Source organism: Lepisosteus oculatus, chromosome 16 (genome assembly GCF_040954835.1).
Source record: "Lepisosteus oculatus isolate fLepOcu1 chromosome 16, fLepOcu1.hap2, whole genome shotgun sequence".
Taxonomy (NCBI): Eukaryota; Metazoa; Chordata; class Actinopteri; order Semionotiformes; family Lepisosteidae; genus Lepisosteus; species Lepisosteus oculatus.
In genome coordinates, this window is record NC_090711.1 from 9,211,893 (window position 1) to 9,235,333 (window position 23,441).

Here is a 23,441-nt window from a genome sequence, read left to right on the forward strand (position 1 = left end):
ACACCAGGGCCTGTTTTCCCAAAAGCCAATTAACCTACCAGTATGTCTGGTAGTATGTCTGGAACTGTGGGAGAAAGCCCGTGCAAATATGGGGAGAAAATACAAACTTCCACACGGATAGCACCCCAGGAATTGAACTAACATGCCACCCTGGAATCTAGCTGTGATACTATTACAGTAGTTCAAGTAGGGAGCCGCGTCAACATGTGTAGGCTGCAAAGGAACAAGTAAAGGTTTATTCCACGCGAAAACAGAGCAAACACAATGTTTTGGCTGTGGAGCCTTCTTTGGGTGTGGGCTCCACAGCTGAAACGTTGTGTTTCTTTTCCTCTCTTTTTAGCATGGAATAAACCTTTACTTGTTCCTTATGATATTATTACAGTATATTACTGTATATTAGAGGATATGCCACAGTGTGGACTATAGCAGCATTTTTTATTTTCTAATTGAAAAATATATGTTTATTCTTACCATGTTTTTAGGATGTAAACATTGATTTACGGTTCTTACAATCTTGAAAATATTTTACTGAGGCCAAAGATGGCCCTATATCAACAAAACTAGTAGAAAACAAATATATATTTTTATTCTCAAATCAAAAATGTGATACAGGGTAATTAATGAAAATATACGAATTTCTGTTCCTAATGTGCTCTAAATGAAACTGAAATAAAATAAGTGTTTTAACACGCCCTTGGTTTTGAATACATATTGACCGAGAGATTTCTGATTATGAAGTGTCCCTGTGTGTCGCTAATCAGGTAAATTCATTCAAATTATGTAAACTATAAAGCAGAGTGTGCTTATTAAACAGTATTGATTACACATTCATTGTTTATTTATTACTACAGTCCACTGATAGTGCTTGTACTGCTTCATTGATTGAAAGTGGACTACAGTGAGGGGTGATTTCAGTATGTGGTTTCTACAGTTTATGTATATCATGTATTCAGATTTTGAAATATGTCTTCTATACCTCTCTATAGCCAGCTCTGCTTATGCATGAGATACCTAAGCAAATAATCTTGATTCTATATAGGCACTCTGTGACTGCAGAAAGATGGCGTCCGCTTTAGAACCTTCAAGAGAGAATCTCTCGCCATTTTATATCTATGGTACCAGAACAACTCACTTGAAATCTGATTGGCTAATTCTGGCCTCGTCAGAAGCACGGAAGTTGTCTGGAAAGGGAAAATGGCAGCTTGCAGGTGCAGTGTGGTATTGTTGGCAGTGGTGATCGTAGGTGGTTATGTGGTCTCTGCAGCAGAACCGGACCGGGCACAAACAGGAAAAAGCTCCGAGTTGCTTAAGGATTCCGCTGATACCATTGCATCGCAACTGGACAAGAATGATCATGTTGAAGAAAGGCAGCCGGAGACGTCTCCCCGCACCGAATCGGAGAGTCAGTGGGAGCCCTCTGAAGTTAGATTAGACCGAACCGAACCCCCAGAGAACGAAGATGGGCCCCCTGACACGGCGGACAGTTCGGTGCCGCCGAAGACCGAACCTGAACGGACACGAGATGAGTTTCAGGAGGAGCTGGTGATCAGACCTTTACCAACCGGAGATGTTTACTCCAGCTTCCAGTTTCGCACCCGGTGGGATACAGACTTCTTCCATCAGGGGAAAAAGGGTAAGAGGAACAAATCAATTTAGTGCGCCACTGATATTTATTAACTCCCTATAATTAACTAAAAACAAAACATAGGTTATTCTTATCACACTTCGTAATTGCAGATCACTCCATGAATTCCTTAGTAATGTTTGCAGCACATAAAACGGTTGCTGCCGAGAAAAAGCTTGCCCTCACATTCATTTAAGATTCCCAGTACTTCCGGGGACATACTGTACCATTCACAACATGGCTTAGCGGTGCTGTTCCAAAAATCAGCATCTCTTATTTTAAACATGACTCCCGTTCTGCATTCTAAAGGGAGTCAGACTTATTTTACGATTGAGCCTTCGGGTCCCAGACTTCAGTTTAGAAAATTGCGATTAGATAGAAATGCAGTGTAAGGTGGCACAATGATTAGCATTGCTGCCTCGCACTGCTGGGGCCCTGGGTCCAATTCCTGGGTTTCTGTCTGTGTGGAGTTTGGATGTTCACCTGGGTTTTCTCTGGGGGCTCCAGTTTACTTCCATAGTCCAAAGACATGCTGGTGGGTTAATTGACTTCTGGGAAAACTGTCCTGGTGTGAATGTGTGCGTGTCTGTGTTTGTGTCAGCTCAGTGATGGACTGGCATCCCATCCAGGGTGTATCCCACTTTGTGCCTGTTGCTTGCTGGCATCCTTGTACTGAATAAAGCAGTAAGAAAGTGGATGAATGGATAATGCAGTCTAGGCTCGTAAAAGCACTACACTAGAGTCAATGTTTTTCAGTCGATAGTTTAAGTTGAGCCTGACATTTGCTCTTCCTTCTGACTTCAGTGTCTCACTACAGGCTGTTCCCTAAGTCCCTGGGCCAGGTCATCTCCAAGTTCTCCGTGCGCGAGCTGCACATCTCCTTCACCCAGGGCTACTGGAGGACCCTGCAGTGGGGACAGCCGTTCCTGCCAGCGCCCCCTGGTGCCGAGCTTTGGGTCTGGTTCCAGGACAGCGTTTCGGAGTGAGCACCTCCTCTCTTGCTGTTCTTGGTTTGATCAGCCCTCACGCCCCACTGTCCTGAGAATGGGATGAACAACGATCACAAACTCCTTCATTCCATTTTGTTATTCATTTGCCTATAGATCTGCCTCATCCAGGGCAACACACAATATAGACATTTTCGTTAAGTGTTAGTGCTTGGAAGAATGTGCCAAAATCTGGAAACCTAAATAATAATGACTAGGCAGTCTACGTCAGTGCCACATAAAAAACAATCTTTCAAACTATTTTGATCATTTCCAACCGCATGTTAAGTTGTGGGGGGGTTAGGGTTAGGGTTAGGGAAGGTTCCATTTTTTGATTCTGTGTCGGTGTGGCACAATAGGGGAAATTGAACACTGCCTGCCGTCAAGAGTCGACAGCCTTAAAAGAATGAAAGGGTCAGTCCAGTCGGTCACAACAAAGGCATTCGTGCACATGTGCTGCCTGGACAGGGCTGTTCAGTAACTGAGCTTGGGATTGCTGTGTTACAGTGTGGACAGGGCCTGGAAGGAGCTGACTAATGTACTGTCAGGGATCTTCTGCGCCTCCCTCAATTTTATTGACTCCACCAACACAGTCCAGCCAAGTGCCTCCTTCAAACCTCTGGGAATCGGGAACGGTGAGTCATATATAGGGTAGTTTTCACAATTGTTTTGCACCTGGGTTTGATAGATGCCCTTGTTGTAGAAGAGGACCATTATATGTATATTTTTGCCTCGTAAAATGGTAAGACACATCATCCTAACTGAGTGAGCTTCTTGTGCCTTCCACATCTGACCATTAAGCACATACCTTGACTGAAATAGAGGCTTGTGAAATTATCTGCCTCAGATTTTCAGCAGGAGTAGAAGTTTTAGAGTGTCTGCTGTGTGTGCAGTGCCTGATCAGCAGATACAGAAATTGTAGAGCATCTGCTGTTTGTGCTGATGGTCTGCTCTGTGTGTTCAGTGACTGAGCACCGGTTCCTGCGTTACGCTGTGTTGCCGCGGGAGATTGTGTGCACGGAGAACCTCACCCCATGGAAAAAGCTGCTGCCTTGTGGTTCTAAGGTAAGGAGGCACTGAAAAAAATCCTTTAAATATGAAATATGAATACACCAGAGCACGACTTGGTATTTGTTTTCTGAAGTGAATGAAATAAGTTGAAAATCTTGTCATCAATGCAAAAAAAAAGCATGCTTATTCTATCGATTTTCTGTAAATGTTAGCATAAACCAGTTTAAATATTGGTGTGAATGTGGAGTCACGCAGTAAGTTACTCTCATCAGTTAATAAAGTCTTAATCAGCTATGCCCACAATGGTAATTCACTCCAGCTTCCAAAATCAGCTTCTTTTTGTAAGTCATGAAGATTTGGAAACCGTGCTAGTTAAGGCTTGTTTGTGCAGGGACTTGATTTGATTTGCATCGACTCCCCCTGTCCTAGACTTATTTAAGGACTAAGAATAATGCCTTTAAGAGCAGTGCACAACGTCCCTGGGATGACATTTAATTGGCATTGTCTCAAATATGTTTCCTCAATTACTGTTTTATAAGGATGCTATAAACAGGGGTGATGCCCTGCCCTGTAGAAAGCTCAGATCTTGCACACAAGCGTAATTTCCCCTGCCTCTGCCCCCAGACTGGCATTGCCATGCTGCTGAAGTCCGAGAAGCTTTTCCACACCAGCTTCCACTCGCAGGCCGTCCACATCCGCCCTGTGTGCCAGGTAAAGTCGGATCTAAGCCATGTTGTTTTGGGGCGCGTATTGTGCGAGCGTCTGACACCCGTCGCTGCTGCAGTCCGCAGAAGAGAAGGTCAAAGGTCAGGCGGCTCAGCATCCTCGGCAGTCCTTCATACAATACCATCGCCAAAAAGATCTGCTCTGCAAGGCAATTTCATCGACCTTCGCTGCACAGCGTGCGGATTCTGCTTAATAGGTGGTGTGTCAACAATATAATGGAACTAAGATATGATTTATCACAAAAGAGCAAAATAGACCAATATATATTCATAATTATTTCAGATTCAAAACATGGATTTAAAAAAAAATGAGAAAAATAGAATTAGAAAAAGTCTTTGAGGAGGTTATTAATGCCTACTGATGTTTTTATATATAATCTGCTGCGTATTTTTTGAATTAGTTGTGTTTTCTTTGGTTTCCATGCTATATAATGTACAAGAATAAAGAGGTGGTGGAGAAATTGAGGAGCTCGAGCTACCTGTGCCATAGAGAGGGGAACAGAATACACTTCACAGACACAACTGCTGTAGATTACCAGCTGTGTATAAAGCTTTATGCAGATGTGGCAGGCAGTGTGTATCCGGCTGATGTTACAGAGAGAACAAGTGGTGGAATATTCACCCTTAGTGTCAAAGATTACATTTAGGCAGTTATGGTGAGAGTTAGAGTTCAGTGCCAGATAATCTGGAACAGTTAGTATCATTACCTTAGCCATAAAAGATCAAATAAAAAAAAAATCACAGTGATGCATTTTACGTTTGAGTAGAGTGTTGTGGTGGAAGCCCCTTGAAGTTCTGAATCTCTTTGCTGCCGGTGGCTTGTCGATGAGCGTTGTTTCTCGGGGACCGCCCTGGTGCCAGCGGGCTGTAACCGTGCTCCGTCTCGGAGTGCCGAGTGAGTGCCTCAGCTCTGCCTGTTTCAGGACGGAGCGTGCCGGAGCACGGCGTGGGAACTGCGGCAGACCCTGAGCGTGGTGTTCGACTTGCACGCCTCTGGGCAGGGCAAGAGAGGTGAGGAACGGGGTGCAGCTGGCCGGGGGGGGGCTTCGAGAAGAGTCGCATAGAAATGTGTGTCACGCTTTGCGATTTAAAAAAGCAACTGTTTATATATGTGTGTACTCATATTAGTTTCTTGTACACACCAGTGTGACCAGAGCTATTCTTGTTCATGCTGGAAGGGGTTAGGGGAGATCGCTTTGGGGGTTGGCACTGCTGGTTGACGTTCTCCTTCTTCCCTGCAGAGTGGTCCCTGTTCAAGATGTTCTCTCGCACCCTGACCGAGCCCTGTCCGCTGGCCTCCTCCAGCAAAGTGTATGTTGACGTCACGGACAACACCCAGGTGAGAGGCCCCTCGGCACCTCGGTCAGTCAGTCACTGGGATCTGTGCGCAACGGTTCAGTTCAAGAGCTCTTTTCATCCTGTCCTGCAGGGGGAGCTCTTTGAGCTCAACCCGGCCTCCCCCTCGCTGACGCAGGCTGCGGTGTTGGGGGACCGCAGGAACTACACCGTCTACGACCTCCTGAACCCCGAATCCTTTGGCACCCACCGCTCTCTCAACATCCTCCTCAAGTGGAAGTCCCAGGACAGTGGTGAGATCTCTCTGTCAGACAGCAGGGTGGCCAAACACCTGATGCTGACAAGCTGTTCTTGGCATCGCTGTGTACGCAGTGGGTATGAGGAAAAATGTTTTGGTAATGTGAATGAACAGACCGTTCTGTGTTCGTAACTGGATTTTCTGGGCAGACCAGACTTCCTTGTCTAAGGTTAAGACTGATGAATTAGTTTCGAAACGGGAGTCCTTCAGGCTGTGGTGGCACACGGAGTGGAGCTTCTGCCCTTTTTAAAGAGCTTTCTGAACGTCCCCTTCGTATTTTCCAGGGTGGCAACATGAGTGAAATGCCACAGGGATGAGTATTACAACACCATTCATCTTCATTTAAATCAGTGAACTGGATTTTGGCGTAGTCAGTCAATTAAGTTACACATTCACAAATGATACCCAAGCAGGAGGATTAGTAAAAAAACTAAAGTGGATGTTCAAAAGGAATTGGCCAGAGTACAAGATTGAGAAAACATGACGGATTTAATGCAGACTAGCAGAGTGTTACTTGTAGGTAGCAGAAACGTACTCTATCATTAAAAGATGCGTAATCTGGCTGTGGAAAGGATTTTGATGTTGATACAGTTTTAATCTGTTAGTACTTAGAGAAGCATCAAAAAGTGCAGACAGCATTGGGATGTACAGGCAAAGCTGTAGAGCTGAAATCAGAGGATGCCATGTTAAAAATTCTTCAATGCACTGGTAAGATCTCAACACACAGAAAAGATACTGATGAAGAGATGCAGCCTTTCTCACCGGGCGGTATTTCTTCCAGGGCACTTCCTGCGGCCCCTGCTCCACGCGGAGCGCTACGTGGGCGGCTATGGGCTGCAGACGGGCGAGATTCACACCCTCGTCTACAACAGCCACCCGTTCCGCGCCTTCCCCGCGCTGCTGCTGGAGACGGTGCCCTGGTACCTGCGGCTGTACGTCCACACCCTCTCCGTCACCAGCAAGGGCCGGGAGAACACGCCCAGTGAGTCTCGCCCGTCCCCCGCCGCCGTCCCGACCCCCCCCCCCCCACACGCAGGAGAAACCGGATCGAGCTCCCGAATTGGGGCTTTAACTTTTCCTTATTGCAACAGGGTCTTTCAATCTCTGTGTTGCTTTGAGTTGACCCGCGACTGAACGCTGTCGTTCCTTCTTGAAATGACGGGTCACCCTTTTATAAATGGAAAAGGTGTGGCCAAGATAATCATTCCCATTTGCGTGTGTTAGTTTAGTAACGGCAGGGCACTCGTTAGCTGGAAGAGCAATGAGACAGTGAGGAAGCAACACACGCAGGGCTTTGTGTCACAGAGACTCGCAGCTCACAGACTGTCTCACTGCAGGGAAGAGCCTCGGGCCTCAAATACTCCGCTGGGAGTATTTCTAAATATCCAGCCATCCGTTTTCTCACTGCTTCATCCAGTACAGGGTCGCGGGTGACCCTACCCCATCAAGCAATATGCTCAGGGTGGGGGTATACCCTGAACTGAACGCCAGGCCATACACACAGACGCACGCTCGCACCAGCACCAATTTTCCCAATCCCGTTAACCTCCCAGCAGTATTTTCAGTGTCTTTTTGGGAGGACGTCCACACAAACACATGTGGAACTCCTCACGGACACCACCAGGGTCTGAAATTAAACCCAGGGCTCCAGCACTGTGAAAAGACAAGGCTGTCTGCTCCACCCATTTATTGTTATTAGTAATTATATTGATATGTTATATAAGTCTGATCAATATCATATGACGTGTTTCACATCTTTTATACAAAACATAAAAAAGCAAACGTTTTTACGTTTCATTTCTGGTGGACAGACTGGCCAACATGATGCTGTTATAGTTGGATTATTCTCATCAACTATTGAAATATATTATTAAGATATATTATTGACTCTTATATTTATAGAAGACGAGTTACCAGCAGCATTGAAACGACGCATAGGCTTTTTTTGTAACAAATATTGACTAAGCTTTAAATATGGGCTGCAGCCTTCAACTCCAGTAAATACCACCCTTAACTAAGCATCACTCTCCAATAATAATGTGCACTTATTCAAAGTAATTAAACAAGATCCAATTGTTTTGTTTTCCATTGGCATGCACTCATTTACCACTAGGTGGAGTTGATTTCACTTTTCGCATGTCCTTTCATTGTTTTTGTTTACCAAACTTTATCATTTTTTAGATGGGTAGCTGCGTCAGAATGCGTAGTCTGCAAAGGAACAAGTAATAGGTTTATTCCATGCTGAAAAGAGAAACAATGTTTCGGCTGTGAAGTTTTCTTCAGGTGTGTGAAGAAGCTACTTCACACACCTGAAGAAGGCTTCACAGCCGAAACGTTGTGTTTTCTCTCTTCTCTTTTCAGCATGGAATTAACCTATTACTTGTTCCTTTATAATTTCTTATGCTTTTCATAACCGTGCGTTTGTCTTAAAAGTGCTGAATTCTAAACATTACAGGCGTGCGTGGTGTGCAAGGTGATAAAGATCAGATATGTATATGGAAAACAGTTTGTCACAGAGTATCTTTTTGATCAGGCTATATCCACTACCAGCCATCGAAGGACCGTCAGCGCCCCCATCTGCTGGAAATGTTAGTGCAGCTTCCTCCCAACTCCGTCACCAAGGTTACCGTGCAGTTTGAGAGGGCCCTGCTGAAGTGGACGGAGTACACCCCTGACCCCAACCACGGCTTCTATGTTGGGTGAGGCTTGCAGCGGCGTTTTGGTGCAGTGAGGCGAGCTGGACCGGACAGGTGAAGAGGCAGAGGCAGTGAGACCGGGCCTCTTCCTTTCGCCCACGAATTTGTGCTTCGTTTTCGGTGGGGTAGCGAGAGGACGCGGAAAGCTGTTGCGGCACAAGGAGGTTGTTCAGGTTGTTTACCGCAGCTGGATTAACCCTGATCCATTGGGCGGTCATAAAGCAAGTCTGCGCAGAGTCGACTCCATCTTCTTTCTCGGGACAGTAATTGTACTGACGGATCCTTTCTCTTGTGTTCTAGTTCATCTGTTCTTAGTGCCCTTGTGCCAAGTGTCGTTGCCATGGACACCAACAGGACGAAGGACCGCCCCCTTTTCACCAGCTTGTGAGTATAGAGGCTGATGCCTAAGGGCGCTTGTGCACTCCGGGAGGAGGTTACAGCGACGTCGTCATAGCGATTAACACGGCTTTTAGATATGTTCACAGTGGCATTGTAGCAACACTGTGAGATTGTAACAGGCCTACTTTCTAACTGTCACTCAGAACAGCCAGTAGGGTGACCTATATTGAGATCCTGACATTCAGCGAGTGACATTCCCTCATAACAAAGTGGTATCTGCGATGAGCAGTAATGTGATGACCTTTCTAAAGATCTATCCAGTTATGAGATTCAATCCGACACACTTGTGACTGAAAATGTATGCATCTTGTACTTAGAGGTTTAAATCCTGAGGGGATTCAAAAGTATTTTAACCTCTTACGTTACAAAGTTTACAAGGTATGGTAAAAATCATGGATAACTGATTCTTTATGCTGATGGCTGCTGACATTTTCAACATCTATGCTTCGCAAGAAAGGTTGTATTCTCTCTTTTCTGCAAAACCCAAATGACCAGACCTGATCAAGAAACTACTCGAGTCGTTTCTCACTGTCATTTTTTCATTTTTGGTTCTGCTTCTTTAGTGTAAAAAAGGAAGTGAATGATGATGGAGGAGTTTAAGGTTTGTTGTAATTTGCTATAGACACCCTCCTCACTGGCTGAGCCCACAGAAACGGGTTTAAAACCGGAGAGGTTTTGTTAGCAGTATTGTAGATTATATTGAGGGCAGCCAGGCAACAGCTTCCTCGGCACTGGGCCGTGCCAAGCTGGCTGACACTTGTCTTTGCCCCTTCTCCAGCTTCCCGTGCATGGAGGAATCGAGCTACTTCATACGGGTGTACACCGAGCCCCTGCTGGTGAACCTGCCCACCCCAGACTTCAGTATGCCCTACAATGTCATCTGCCTGACCTGCACCGTGGTCGCCGTGGGCTACGGCTCCCTGTACAATCTGCTGACCCGCAGCTTCCAAGTGGAGGAGCCCAGCGGGGGGCTGGCCAAGCGACTGGCCAACGCCATCCGCAGACTGAGAGGGGTACCCCTGTTGTAAGAGGGGGTGGCCTAGGGGCGCCAGTTCCATTCAGTCCGGACGGCGTGCCACTCTGGAGATCTGAGTGAGGGTTTGAAGAACTAATCACGGTCCCAGGGGGGAGTAATTCCTCAGAAACAAAAACTGCCCTGTCAGGAATGTTGGAAGAAGAGGAATGTTACATTCTTGGTTTCAGGATGTTATGCACTGAATCTAAAATTCTTGTGTTATGAAAAACAATGTAAATTGGATGAGTGAGACTTTTTCACAAATTTACCTCTTTTATGACAGCATATTTCAGCAGCTGTCTGAAAGACGCTGTTTTCACTAGCATAAATAACATGCCAGAAATCCTTCCCACCAATTTATCTTTTTTATTACATCTTTAGAGAAAGAAAAGGACAAAATTCCTGTATAATATCTTCAAAAGTACTGGTGTTAGTCACTAGGAATTGGCTCAGCTTTATGGTCTTTCTGTTTTGGCCCTGAGGAAGTGGAGTTTTTTCCTCTCCTCTTCCAGAAAGCTGGGCTCGTTACTCTGGATTTTAACTACAGGAGACAGAGAGGGGGGAAAGCAGCCTTTTTGTTGCTGCACTGTGAAAACAAAAATAGTCACTGAAGGAAATTCCTGTACGTCTGCGAGCACTGCTGTGTAATTAGTGCCGAACCCTCCGAGCCGACAGCTGCTGTCATTCTTTCGCTGTGAAAGAAAAGCGAACAGAAAAGAAGGCACTAATTTAAACCAGGCTGAAAACGGAGCCTGTAATTTTAGAAACTTTGGGGAAAAAAACGTCGATTTACTAAGCCGTTGTGCATTTTCATTTGAAAGAGGAATGCGAGACGGAGAGTGTATTTGACAGACAAGGCAATATTGTGCAGTCGTTAGTAATTCTTGTCATTCTGTAAATGGGTTTCAAGGTCATTTTGAAGTGCTGACCAACGCCGAAGAGAACCCAGGAATTCTTCAGATATAATGGATATGATGATGTGGATCGTGACTTGGACTGTGAGATGGGAGAAGGACAGTCACTGATTGACTGTCCCTGAGCTGTCACGAACTGCACCTGTAATAGCACTAAGGCTAGTAAACAAGGAAGGCTAGGAAGGGCAACTGTTGTGATTTCGTCCGGTTCGTTCTAAAAGAGCATTTGCCTCCCTGTCTGTTAAAACTGTGGACAAAAGGGACTTTTTCACCCAACTGTGAATCCTTTCTTGTGATTGTTTTGTGACTTTGTTGGCTTATAGTTTGTTTACTGTCATGTAAGGTATCTGGAATTAACAATAAAGGGGAAGGGTGGCTGACTTATTTATTCTTGAGGGAAAATGATCTGTTTTTAATAAGCAAAGATATGGGGCATCTTACATTTTTCCTAGTAGTATCACTGATGTGGTTTTTATGTTGACATTTTTTTAGCATGAGTGCCTCCGCTGAGGTATTTTTTTGTTTAAATGATCCCGTTAATTGAGAACTGGTTGTTGCTGACATATTTCTGCATATCGGTCCCTCATTAGAAGCAGGACTTTGTCATGACAGATGCGCATGATTCTTTTGTTTTGTTTAACAGATGGGGAAAAGAAAGATGGCTGTTCTCATTAGCAGGTGTCACTTTAAAGTTGGTGCGCTGCGTGAACAGCGTTCTCCAGCTGAAGAGAGAGTGTGTGCCTCGTGTGCAGCAGCTGAAACGAGCAATTTAGCCTGCTTTCGAACCCCTGAGAGATGAAGAATGCGGTGCGTGTAACGTAGGAAAGAAAGTATTTGGCTGAGCCGTCTGGTGTGACGGCACTGTCTGACAATGCCGTGACCCTAACTGAGTACAGCCACACTGGGAGGGAACCCTTCCCCCTCCTCCCTCCCTACCACAACCTGCTCAGTTCCTGGCTGCAGTGTGCCGCTCGACTCCTGCTAGAATAAACGGCTGATCCTGCTGGTGAACCGTGATTTTTATTTTCATGTATTAAATTCATTGCACATTCATTCTGATTCTGTCAAAGAATCTATAGGCACTTTATCAGTCAATACTAGACACACTGGGGGCCTGTTTCCATGTCCCAGACCCTGTGCTTCATGGCCTAAACACAATTTATTTTAATACTGTTTGCAGTAGTTCTTGTTTGCCTTTCCTCTCTCCATGCCAACCCTCTATGTAGAAAGGAGCTCTTTTTGACCAAAACCAGCTGAGCTTTCCTACTGCCAGGTACTAAGGGATTCTTGCAGACAGAGGCTTTATTCATCGTGAGTTGTGAGTTTTGAGTTTACAGCGTGTCTTTGGAGTCCCAGTGTGGGGGAAAAAAAAACATTTTGCATTCCAAGACTCCAACTTGCAAAGTTCTGCCAACTTCGCCACTCACGGCTGGGAATGCTTGCAAAAATGGCGCTGAGCTGGGGTCTAGACACTTAAGAAAACACTTGGGCTTTGTGTGGGTGGAGAAAGCTGGGGAACTACTTCCTTTGATACCCCTAAAGCCCCACCAGTCAGAGTGTGCAAGGGTGACGTTTTGAGTATGAAAGTGATCAGACAGCATGCGAGCATTGCTCCCTCACAGAACTGGGGTCCTGGGTTCAATTCTGGACCTGGGGTGTGGACCTGCTGTGTGGAGTTTGCATGTTCTTCCTGCATTTGTGTGGGTTTCCTCTGGCTGCTCCCCTTTTAATTGGATTCTAGGTGCGAGTGTGCCTGAATTGGATGAAGAGGTTAAAAAAGGGGATCGACGGGCTGCGTGTGTGTTCACGCGCGCAAAACCAGAAGCAGAACGGTACTTAAGGCTAACCAGGCCGTTTTATTGGAGTGGATACAAAAACAAAAACATACTCTGGCACCAAAAAGAACAAAAAGAGATTGCACACATGGAAGGAATATTGTGTCGTACTGGGAAAAAAAAAACCCGAGGGTTCAAGTATAACAAGCAGCCTGTGTCCAGGCTGTCTCTCTCCCTCGTCAGCAGGGCTCACTGCAGGCATGGCCGCAGGTGGTCCGGCAACACTTCTGTTCCGCGGGACACTGGCCGTCATGGTAACAGAACTCGGCGCACATGGGGGTCCCCTTGGGGCGTGTGCACCGGCCCGGCTTCACTGCAGAGACAACGGAAGGAGGGGAGGAGTGTTACAGCGCCAGCAAGGCACCAGGCGACGACATCGCGAAACCAGCGCTTTCCAACATCTGTTCGCACAGATTGAAGTCATTCGGTAGAGAAATATTCGCTTTAGTTGGACGTCAGGCAGGCGTCTGGACCGAGATGGGAAGTACACGTTTTAAAGCCGAATACTAAAACATTAGTTCAGGTGGGTAGCTGCATCGGCATGCGTAGGCTGCAAAGGAACAAGTACAAGGTTTATTCCATGCTGAAAAAAAAAGAAGAAAGAAAACGCAACGTTTCGGCCGTGGAGCCTTCACACCTGAAGAAGGCTCCACGGCCGAAACGTTGTTTTCTTTCTTTTTTTTTCAGCATGGAATAAACCTATTACTTGTTCCTTTGCAATACTAAAACATGCTTTAAAATGTGACCTTCCTCTGGCGGCGTTCATCCCTTACGGGCAGCCTGCGGTGAACTTCAATTCATTTTATTACAGGGGTCGGTGTGAGGATTTGTTGTTGTTGGTTTTTTTTTGCAAAATGACTGTCGCCGTTTTTGTAAAGCAATGGGCAAAGAAGATTTCGTTGTAACCCACAACAGCCCAGTGGTTGGATTCGAAATCAAACCAACAAACCATAAATCATCCCCATCGCCCGAAGTCGCTACCTGTGTATGGGGCTGTGCATTCATGCCCACACCCGTTACTGCAGCATTTCTCGTCGCCGGTGCAGTCGCTGTCGTTAACGCAGAACTCCGCACACATCCCAGAGCCTCGCCTCCTCCGAGGGCAGATTCCCGGCTTGGCTTCAAAAAGAACAAAGGAAGATTCAGGCCAGGGCTTGTGGATGGCACTGTATTTTTGGAGGCAGGACACGGAGATGGGAAAGCGACACGAAAACAAAAAAACACCCAAAAAATAGGCAAAAGCAAGCATATTTTATGTTGTTGTTGTTCTTCACAAATGGTTCAAAGAAACACTCGCGAAGAATTAAACTCGTCCCCCCCCCCCCGGTGTCCCCGGCGTGTGTGCGCGAAGGAAAAGCCCTTACTGAAAGCGGGCGGGACACACACCGCCCCGCAGTCGAAGACGCAGCACTTGTGGTCCCCGGGGCAGTCCTCGTCACACTCGCACGCCCGCTTCGAGGGCAAGACCTGCAGCCGGCGAGGGCAGTGCCCCGGCTTGACCACTGTAGGGCGGAAGGCAAAGCTGTCAGCAGTCCCTCCTGCACAGCACAATCAAGCAGCCGGTTCGCCGGCTTCACTCTGCTACACAATAGATCAGTATCGCAACTGAGGAGAGCTAAAATCAAATAAACTGCCACAGCGTACGGAACAGATTTTGCGATTTTGCAACGAAGACTACGCAACAGCCAATTACACGTTAAACATCTGTTATCTGTAAACCCATCTATATCAGTGCAGTAAGATGCTGCTTTGTAACCGGTCATTTTACCAACTCTGAGGATATTCCTGTGAAGCACACAAGTGGCCGTGATGTTTACGAGGGAGTGTTGACTAGCGTCCCGTACAGAAAAGTATGCTTTATTAATAACAGGAGTCCATGTGATGCTTATTACAGTATTAATGCTTTCTCATTTCAGATTTCGTTTTATAAAGAAACAGACTTAACTAATGTTGACATTATTTATAACGTGGCCGAGCAATAACAGCGATAACAGTTTCGATATGGGTATAGTTAAAGGCGTAGAATTTCAATCAATTGATTTTATGTTAAAATATTACAATGCAGTAAGACTTCATGTAGAATACGGTGTAAAGGTTTGGTCACTGCTATATAAAAATCTATTGTTGCTCAGCGATCTGTCTACAGCAACCAAAAAACATACCCAGGCTTAAAGAAATGTACTATTCTGACAGACTAAAATCATCCATCAGCATGCGTAGGCTGCAAAGGAACAAGTAATCGGTTTATTCCCGGCTGGATTGCCGGCGATCTGTCTACAGCAACCAAAAAACATACCCAGGCTTAAAGAAATGTACTATTCTGACAGACTAAAATCATCCATCAGCATGCGTAGGCTGCAAAGGAACAAGTAATCGGTTTATTCCCGGCTGGAAAGAGAAGAAAGGAAACACAACGTTTCGGCTGTGGAGCCTTCTTCGGGCGAGGAAGTAATCGGGTGAAGAAGAAGGCTCCACAGCCGAAACGTTGTGTTTCCTTTCTTCTCTTTCCAGCACGGAATACACCGATTACTTGTTCCTAATCACTACATGTTCGAGTTGTGGGCACTCGGTGAAGAGCGAGCTCTGTTTATTTCTCAGACATGGCGATTCAATTAAACTTTCAAATTTCTGAGGTTTGGTCAGCGGGCCAGATTTCGTGCTTTCGTGCTTGTTGCCAAACCTAAGCACTAAGACCAACAACCGAAACGGCGAAAAAATCAGAGGACATACACTTGCATTGAATATTGTCGCTACTTAAACATAGTTTCAATGTTAATATTTACTTCAGTGTTTTTTCTTTCCCTTTCTTTCTGTCACACAAAAGTTCTAATATGTTAAGAATACCGATTAACTAAAAGCAATATCATAAAGCAATGAAGAACACCATGTTATAAAGTGTTTGCCCAGTTCACTGGGATGTTATATCTCCCAAACGAAACGAATACACCAAAAAAACGCTCACCTGTAGAATTCCTTCCTGCAGCGGGAGTCGCCGTCGTCCATTCGCAAAAAGCGAGCAGAACTACGACGAAGACGTACATCTCCGAAGCCTTCATTTCTTCCTCCACTTCGCTTCAATCCCTGGGATTTCTCCAGTTGAGAGAGGACTTAAGCGGGAGAGGGAGAGCGAGAAGGAGGGATAGAGAGAGTCTGCCTTCAGGGTCCCGGCGCCTATCCGCTTCTTTGTGCGCAGCTTGCTTTACAACACAGATTGGAGAGTTTCGATGGGATTTGAAGGGTTCGTGCAAATTTGTAAAGTGAAGGGACAGAGAGCATGCAATGTATTCACGACCTATGGAATTTTGAATTGAAACATCTCCAATATTATTCATTTTGTGTTGCATTTAGATACGCTCAGTGTCACCTGAATGTAACAGCATGTTTTGAAGTTATACATAGCGTTGCTATTTAATTAAATATTTACGATATAAAACTTTGTTAACGTATTGTATGATTTAATTACGGATGTGAACTTTTGTCTATGAGAATAATTTGTTGCTGCAACAACCATAATTAATCACCGATTCATGTTAAATCAAGGAATATAGTCAATTTCATCGCACTAAATCTTACGCAAGGGTCTACAGCAAATGTAATGCTTCATTAAAGTAGCATAATATATACTAAGAGCGGGTTTGTACTTAGTTGAACTTCAGTGGACTGATACCAGAGTAGTACAACAATATCCTTCTGTAATGTGCTTAACGAAATTGGACACAGTATTCTTAATGAGGTCCTAGTAGCGTATTGCATTATTTGAACTTGACATCATTTGATTTAAATGTGATAACTTTGAACTATTCTCCACTCACAAATAGGAAGGCTTGTGGAAAGAGCACAGGGATGGGGTTGAGACACGTGAGATAATTTCAGTCCTCTTCATCAGGAGTTTCTATCTTGAAGCAGTTATCAATCTAAATACATGCATTATCTCAGATGCTTGTAGCCTTTAAGATGTATTTTTTACGTGTCACCTTATCTTTTGTTAAAATAAAAAAAGACATTCGTATGTGCAGTTCTTATGGTTTATAGCCGTTGTCAGAATACTGACAAGTTTAATAAAACGTCCTTTTCCTCTTTCTATCTTATTAGAATTCTGATACCATACAGATGATCCTCTCTAGATCTCTCAGATCTATCTCGGAATAGAATGTTCAGATAAATCCACGAATATACAGGAAGTCTTGGATTAACTGCTTAAACCACTATGGGCTGAATTTTCGCGGTGCAATGTAACAGTGAATAAAATATAACTCAAGATAAACTAATACTATTTTTCGCCAGTCTGATTTTTATTTCCTTTGAGGCAGTCAACGCGGAGAGTTGGATTTATACCCCCCCTGTAACTGGCATCTTATTTTTAATGTGCTATGTTGCTAGAATACAATTAACACTGGAAAAACCTTTCAATGTTATGGAGGCAGCAGCAACTAACGCCGTTTGCAATGAAATGAATCTGAGCGCAACGACTCGGAGCACGTGACCATCGGAAGCAGTGACGTTCGCGTCTGCACGTGACCCATGCGATACCGGCTGTGTGTCAATATGGCTCCGGCTGAGCGGAGTGAGGGCAGCGAGGAAGGGAGACGAAACAGCTCCGCCGTGTCCTCGCCTGCGCAGGGCGCATCTGTTACAGGGAGCGATCTCGAAGACAACAGGAAGGGTGACCACCGCGATGAGAAGCGGGACCTCCGCAGCGTCTTAGTCACAAGTGTTTTGAACCTGGAGAAACTCGATTCAGACCTGTACAGGTGCAGTAGCCGAGCATCGACACTGGTTACCGTTCTCGCTCCAGAAAGTTAGACCGGTCCTAAAAATGTTTGTTTACGTGGGGAGTTTACCGAATAAGCAAACTCGATGTTACGGTCAAAGATTGAACTCTAGTTTTCTCTGCTTTCCTATGCATTCAATGATTACATTTTACCGCACGTATAATTGCTGTTGTCGTTGTCGTCTTATGTCAACGTCCTGTTTTCCTCAGGGGGGAACACCATTGGGTGCCCCGGACCCAGCGGCTTTTTGGGGGTCAGATTATTGGACAGGCGCTGGTAGCAGCGGCCAAGTCGGTTAACGAGAACGTCTTTGCCCATTCCCTCCACTGCTACTTCGTAAGAGCAGGTAAGAGTTCTGTTGGGGTGCTTCTGGTGCTTTGCTTTCAATAACTAGTATTGCTGACCTTGAAGCTAGCTGGATAGTCAGAACATTTTCCAAGTGTGTATTGTGTAACTGCGTTTATTGCAGGGAACTGCAATAAACCTCAACTACTATGATCATTATAAAGTTGCTTATCATAGTAAAAACGTGTTGCATTCCAGATAATGGAAAAAAATCTTATTTAAAAAACCAAAATAGTAACAGCTCCATAGGGGAGCACAGTACTTTGCCAAAAGACCTTGGCAGCCTGAACCACTGTTAGCCTTCTTCTGTTGGCTATAGCGCACAGTCACAGCTGAATGCCACAACCCACATCTGTGCACCTGGGCACTTTGCAGGTGCTCCTGTTCGCCGTAAAAATGTGGGTTTCAGGCACCCCGAGACAGGTGAAGTACCACAGCTTTAGAGCTAAAATGGGAATATTCTTGCACCTGAAGTTTTCCTGTTTCTGTGTTGCTTACAGCAGTAATACGGTACACAAAAAGCAGACCTTTTCTCTATATTTTACCTCCTCCCCCTCCTCCTTGGAGGAATGCTAAGCAGTAGCAGTTGTTATTCCAGATTGTGTCCAATGCAACTTGTGCAGTAAACATAAGTGTTTTTGGTTTATTCCTGTAACATCATACAGTACTTGTATGGCAAGTGAAATACAGTCCAGAATGAAATGAATGTGTTTGCCTGCAGGTGGGGTTTGTGGCACACCATGGAGCACAACCCACTTACCCGAACGTTCCCTGTTGCCCTTGTGTTCACAGGAGACCCGAAGCTGCCAGTGCTGTATCAGGTGGACAGGACGCGGGACGGGCGGAGCTTCTCTGTGCGGTCTGTGAAGGCCATCCAGCATGGAAAGCCCATTCTCATCTTTCAGGCCTCGTTCCAGATGTTCCAGCCAAGTCCTGTGCAGCATCAGTTCACTATGCCTGCTGTACCTCCGCCAGAAGAACTGCTGACTGCCGAGGAGCTCGCTCAGAAATACCTGAGGTACTCGCGGACTCTGCCCCCCCCTCGGTCGTGGTGGAGGCATGCCTCTGTAAAGAATGAGCACAAGCAGACGTGGCAAGAAGCGCACGGATTCTCCAAACTCTAGCAATTTGGAGTGCATCGCGTGTCTGTCACGACCAGGCCCGTGATCAGACACAAGCATGATCAAGCACATGTACTGTGTTGGATTCAGATAGCTCACATCTGCTTCTTGGTACGCCTGAGTACCGACACTCCAAAGTAGTAATACATAACAGTTCCTTACACTCATATACAGTAGTGCTTTTCTGGAGACTCCACTCAAAGTGCTTCACAGGTAATGGGGACTCCCCTAAACCACCACCACTGTGCAGTCGCACCTGGATGATGTGACGGCAGCCATACTGCACCAGTGTGCTATCACCACACACCAGCTCTCAGTGAAGAGATGGGGATTATTAGATTATTAGGAGGACATAATTTGGCCAGGACACCAGGGTGACACCCCTACAGGCTTGATTTGTCCCTACTGTGAGCTACTACTTTGCATTAAGCAACAGGTGGTGCTACAGAGAACTGCACCCTCTCAGATTTTGTTGAACAATTATTTCTCTTAAGCACCAATACTCTGCATGTTTCCAGTAATATAACAGGTATGCCTTTTAGACTTGAACATTGATTGATGGTTTCCAGAGTCATAGACCATTAATGGTGCCCTCCATGATCAAAAAAGTTGAGCTTTTATTAACATAACAGTGTTTGTACAGCTATACATTCGTGATGGTAATATTTCACCTCACAAGGTACTCATTCATCCTGGCAAGTTGTGGTTAGGATCTCATATGAATTAACTCTTTTAGGAAATGGGATATGAATACTTGTTTCTTCAACTCTATAGATGTATTTTAATGATTTTTAACTTTCAGTGATCCAAATCTGGCAGAAAGGTCCAAGCAGGGCCTTAATAATTTTCTGGCTGAGGAAGTGCCGATTGAGATCAAGCCAGTGAACCCTCCTGATGTCTTTCACCGAGTTGCAATGGAGCCAAAAAACCTCTTCTGGGTTCGAGCACGAGGATATATTGGTAAGGACTGCAAAATGCCTGAAACACATTTTCAGCAATTACGCATAACAGGTGATGATCTATCACATGCATTTTAATGAACTGGAGCTTTTCAGAAGAACAGGAATCCTTGAATAAAACAAACCTTTAAAAATGGAATGCTTGGATAAGCTGAGTTGATAGTCCAACAAATCTGTTGCACATAAGATTCTGATGTTCATTTTTACTACAAGTGGATTTCAGCATTGTGCTAATGGAGGGAAATTCTCGACACCTTTATTTTTGTCAGCCAGCTGTCCGTGTGGTGTGTAGGTTCCCCTGTCCTTTGCGGTTTCGATCTAGAGTAATAAGAGTAATGCCTGTCGAACTCTGCTGCTGTTTCAGGCGAGGATGACATGAAGCTGCACTGCTGCGTGGCGGCCTATGTGTCAGATTACTCCTTCCTGGGCACAGCGCTGCTGCCCTACCCAAACCAGAGGGTCCGCTTCTCCGCCTCCCTGGACCACGCCATGTGGTTTCACAACCCCTTCCGCGCCGACGAGTGGATGCTGTACGAGTGCGAGAGCCCCTGGGCAGGTGAGGCCTTTAACCTCTGCGAATTACTGTTGCCTTTGAGTAAACAGGCTTTTGCCCGGTTTGAATGACGCTTGTTTTTTAGGTTTTTGAAAGAAGTGCAGAAGTACAAACAAAAGCACTTTACCCACCCAAGAGTTGCTGAAGTTTCTCAAGGTTGCTAGATCTCCTTCTTAGAAGTGCCACAGGTGTTCCTTCCTCCTCATGAGTGTTGTAGCTCCTAAGATCATCTATTTGAGCTGGGCCTTTTCGTTTCCTGGCTCTGCAAGCTGGATGCGCGGACCGTCTGAGTATGTTGTGTCTGGTATCACGTGTTTGTTGTGAAATGGGTTTTCCTGGCTGAGGGTTTATTTGCACAGCAGAAGGCCTGGAAGCCACAGGTTTCCGTGAGTGACGGTTTGTCTCCTGGTGCTGATGGCTGTGGCGCCGCTGTCGTGCAGGTGGGAGCAGGGGGCTGGTGCACGGCCGGCTGTGGAGGCGAGATGGGGTCCTGGCAGCTTCCTGTGCGCAGGAGGGCGTATTCCGAGTCAAAGCGGTGGGCACTCACAGTAAGCTGTAGGAGCCGCACTGTGGAAGGAAGCATTCCTGAGCTTTTGAAGGCAGCAGGCTTAACCGGAAGCACTGCGGAGATGGAAGACAGAATGAACTCTGAGATCGCTGCGTGAGTCTGACCAACGCCGGAGGCAATTTGCGGCGATCAACTTTTAAGCAGAGAGGAAATGGCTTGGCTGTGCACATGCCATTTTGGATACCTAAAAGATAAAGTTATTCAAGAGGCATGGAAACGATGGAAAATTGGGTAATTGTACCTACCTAATTGTACAGAATCACTGCAGCAACTCATCAGCAAAAAACTTCTCAGATTATACTGCCACCTCTTGGACGCTTGAATAAGTACATTCCTTACGCAACGTTTTAAAACAAACGTTCTAAATTTGAAATCTAACTTTCGAGTTGAAAATGACATTTGCATCGCTAATCCTGAAATATCATCCTTGCTTGTCGTCTTTTTTTTTAAAGCTATAATAGCCATCCTCTTAGTCAAAAGCAAAACTCTGGGGAGGAAAAGTAACTTAAAACTATAATTTATAAAGTAATGGGCTTAAGTCACTTAGTAAGGTACTTAGCCATTATGGGCGGCCTATACTGTATGCACTCTGGCATAGAACTTACCAATGTCTGGTAATCTGCAGGAGTGATGTGGTATCATTCTCCCACAGACGTGTTATATATATTTATAAACATTAATTTAGAGAAAGTTCTCAAGGGACATGCAGTACATGAAAATTAAAAATAAGAAATCATAGTTTACAAAATTGAAGAGCATAGTGGAGAATGCTTAATAGTCTGAAGTTAGATGTGTTAAACCTGTTTATTCTGCTCATGGGCAATGAAGTCTAACTAATACTCCTACTGTGTGAGTTCTTTCCTAAAACACACACTACCAATGTTGTGAGAACCATGGCATACAGGTCTTAAAAGATTCTGATGGGGCTTTCTTTCTTTTTTAGTGCAAGGACAGTTTTTTTACACATCTTACAAAAAAGTGTTGTTTGATCAAACTGTTCAAATGTAATGGATGTATATTTTTTACTATCCAACACAGGCCTGCAATATGAATCATAGGGTTATAGATGCTACATTTATGAATCTTAGAATGTTGAAAATGTAGTTCTTAACTGGAATATTTTTACTTAAATTCCATGCAATATTATAATGCTAGGATCATTATTCTATAATACTCATAAACCTCCAGAGGTTTGGGATGGGCACTCATTAATCTAACCATTAAACGCTTCTTAGGCATTCCTCTAATTTAGAACAATTAAGTCATTAAAATATTTTAAAAGCTCAAGCTATGGGGAGAAAAAAAAGGATGTACCAGCTGCAACACAATGTAATTTTTCAAGAAACATCACACTCTAGTTAATAATGCACTTTTCTGTCCGATTGCTGGCATGATAAGAGGGGTAAATACAGTATCATAGTTTAAAAGCCAGAGTCCACAGTGCTTACACTACATCCCAGAATTGCACAGCATAGATTGTTGCCGTTTACAGTAAATATGAAACGGCTGTATACACACAAAAAAGTGGAATGTCTTTGATAAAATTTTAGAAAAGATCAATTGTGAAAGTTAAGAACTTGAAAGCAGTTGCCATTTACACATTCTGTGGATGCTGCATTAAATGTTTCTACACATGAGCAGATTTCACCTGTTCCACATCAATCCGTTAAAAAGACTAGACTAACCACTTCAGGATGTTTTAACAGTCAGTCATAACATACAAAAAGTTTTAACACAAGTGACACAGTATCCTTACAAACCTTATTTTTACACTGCATTTGTATGTCCATAAATTTATATAGTATATAATAAACGCTCTGTATCTGTATATGGATATATATTATTTGTCAAATGTTGTTTGTATTTTTATTTACCTTAAGCACTTTTGTTCAGGGATTGATGACAGAAATGATCAAGATGTGAATATCATTCTAATAATAAAACTCCTCTTTGAACTGACATGTTTTCAGTGTTGGTGAAGCTACTTTTAAAAGTGTATTGATCTGAAGCTGCAAACTACCCAAGAAAAAGTGTCCAGCTACAGTAAAAGCTTTTGGGAAATAGGCTGCTGCTTTTAAAAAGTTAATAGTACAGCAGTTGCTAAGTATTTTAATAATTGTAAGATTCCCAAAGGTTAACTGCACACAGTGACAGAAGATCTATCATCTTGTTACAAATGCTTGTTGATGTAACTCGAAAGTAACATATCGATATCAGATTCGAACAAGATGTCATGTGGAAAGATAAATGGCCTTGCTATAAAAGTGAGCCTCAGCAGAACTTACTCATCATCTGTGTTGACAAGCAATAGTTATGTTTTATAG

The 23,441-nt window shown here is 44.5% G+C and overlaps 3 protein-coding genes across 3 annotated transcripts; 2 read left to right on the forward strand and 1 right to left on the reverse strand.

Moving 5' to 3' along the window:
- Positions 1–1,177: 1,177 nt before the first annotated feature.
- pigt (phosphatidylinositol glycan anchor biosynthesis, class T) lies at positions 1,178–11,348 on the forward strand. The gene is made up of 12 exons (XM_006639547.3): positions 1,178–1,633; positions 2,429–2,606; positions 3,118–3,245; positions 3,575–3,675; positions 4,246–4,332; positions 5,270–5,357; positions 5,588–5,685; positions 5,776–5,935; positions 6,722–6,922; positions 8,474–8,639; positions 8,937–9,020; positions 9,814–11,348. Exons 1-12 carry the CDS (start codon positions 1,195–1,197, stop codon positions 10,061–10,063), a joined length of 1,980 nt encoding a protein of 659 aa, XP_006639610.2. The 5' UTR covers positions 1,178–1,194; the 3' UTR covers positions 10,064–11,348.
- Positions 11,349–12,800: 1,452 nt separating this feature from the next.
- On the reverse strand, positions 12,801–15,986 carry wfdc2 (WAP four-disulfide core domain 2). Its single transcript, XM_015364783.2, has 4 exons — positions 15,762–15,986; positions 14,164–14,301; positions 13,781–13,918; positions 12,801–13,112 (listed from the first exon to the last, which is right to left on the reverse strand). Exons 1-4 carry the CDS (start codon positions 15,853–15,855, stop codon positions 12,979–12,981), a joined length of 504 nt encoding a protein of 167 aa, XP_015220269.1. The 5' UTR covers positions 15,856–15,986; the 3' UTR covers positions 12,801–12,978.
- A 1,320-nt stretch (positions 15,987–17,306) lies between these two features.
- Positions 17,307–23,078, forward strand: acot8 (acyl-CoA thioesterase 8). The gene is made up of 6 exons (XM_006639545.3): positions 17,307–17,550; positions 17,781–17,917; positions 18,709–18,934; positions 19,840–19,997; positions 20,361–20,552; positions 20,990–23,078. Exons 1-6 carry the CDS (start codon positions 17,321–17,323, stop codon positions 21,106–21,108), a joined length of 1,062 nt encoding a protein of 353 aa, XP_006639608.3. The 5' UTR covers positions 17,307–17,320; the 3' UTR covers positions 21,109–23,078.
- Positions 23,079–23,441: the final 363 nt, after the last annotated feature.